At 43.9% G+C, this 1,564-nt stretch overlaps 1 protein-coding gene across 1 annotated transcript; it reads left to right on the plus strand.

Annotated features, from left to right (window-relative positions):
* Positions 1–960, plus strand: LOC133367385 (olfactory receptor 11G2-like). The gene has a single exon (XM_061591487.1). It carries the CDS (start codon positions 1–3, stop codon positions 958–960), a length of 960 nt encoding a protein of 319 aa, XP_061447471.1.
* The last annotated feature ends 604 nt before the right edge of the window (positions 961–1,564 follow it).

Genomic DNA, 1,564 nt, shown 5'->3' on the forward strand with positions numbered 1-1,564 from the left:
ATGGAGATGGCCAATGGCAGCACCATCCACGAATTCATTTTGCTGGGATTTGACGTTCAACAGCGGACACGATTCTTGCTCCTTGGCTTTTTCTCCATTCTCTACATGCTCACTTTGGCTGAGAACGTCACCATCATCACAGTGGTGTCCCTAGATAACCACTTGGCCCAGCTTCCCATGTACATCCTGCTGAGTAATTTCTCCTGGTTGGAGATGTGCTACGTGACCGCCACTGTGCCTCGTATGCTCTCTGACCTGGTTTCCCCTTATGGAATCATCTCCTTCCAGGCCTGCTTCCTCCAGTTCTACATTTTCTTCTCTCTTGGCACCACAGAGTGCTTCTTCCTTTCAGCCATGGCTTTGGATCGGTACTTGGCCATCTGCCACCCTCTGCGCTACCCACAACTTATGACCCAACATTCCTGCTATGCCTTGGTAGGGACATGTTGGGTTGTTGGCTTCCTGTGGTATCTTATTCCAGTGATTTTGATCTCCAAGTTGTCCTTTTGTGGTCCTAACATTATTGACCACTTTTTGTGTGATCCTGAGCCAATTCTGTCCCTGGCCTGCCCTCCACTCGGAAATGCTCCCTTTGTCTTACAAATATTTCTGTATGCTCTGGTTTTAAGCAATGTGTTCTTTGTTTTGCTATCATATGGCTTTGTCATTCTCAACCTGATAAAATCTTCAAACGAAGCCAGTCGTAGGAAGGCCTTTTCTACCATATCTTTCCATATAATGGTGGTGACACTTTTTTATGGCACTATAGCAGTGGAGTACTTTATTCCAGGTGGAGAAAGTCGCTCAGAGGCCACCAAGGCAATCACGCTCTTCTACGCAGCCATTACACCCTTTCTTAACCCCCTGATCTACTGTCTGAGAAATGATCAGGTGAAAGAGGCCCTGGGCAGGTTGCTAAAGAGAAAGAAAACATTTCTAAGGAGAAAGGTGACAGTATAATGAGAGGAGTCAAGAAAAAGAAAAACCTCAGAACTCTCAACTACTCAAATGAGGTCATAAAATTAAAACACTCAGCTAAATAAGAGTTCCAACTCTTCCAATTTTTGTTTTGTGATGTCCAGTGAAGATGCTCCAAATCAGTTAAGAAATTGTTGGTGGTGTATCAGCCATACAGCATGACAAGGAATTTGCTTCTATCTTTGAGTACCAAAATACAAGGCCTGGACCTAGGGGTGTGCAGAGTCTTTGTGCAGGGGCCAATTAATGAAGTGAAACAGGGTGATTTCAAGTGCTTCCCTCTCTCTGCTCACTGGCATATGATCTGTGCCATACAGCTCTATATTCTTCCAAAGCTCCATCTCTCTGTAGGTTTATGGGGTTTGCAAGAAGTCTGGCTGTCCAAAATGTTGCCTGTGGAGCATTGAAGGCCTCTGAATTTTTATATTTGTTCTTGTTAAAGCACAGCAGCAGAGGCTTTTTTAAGTTAAAAGCTTCATTTTATTTTTTAATATATCCTATGCTGCTCTATTTAACAGCAACAACAAAAAATCAACAAAAAATCCCCCAAAGCAGAGCTCCTCAGGCAGCCTCACAAGATAACCTC

This window comes from Rhineura floridana, chromosome 11 (assembly GCF_030035675.1).
Source record: "Rhineura floridana isolate rRhiFlo1 chromosome 11, rRhiFlo1.hap2, whole genome shotgun sequence".
Taxonomy (NCBI): Eukaryota; Metazoa; Chordata; class Lepidosauria; order Squamata; family Rhineuridae; genus Rhineura; species Rhineura floridana.

What these genes read in the sequence shown, in the direction of transcription:
- LOC133367385 (XM_061591487.1), top strand. Translation starts at nt 1, where the DNA reads ATGGAGATGGCCAATGGCAGCACCATCCACGAATTCATTTTGCTGGGA.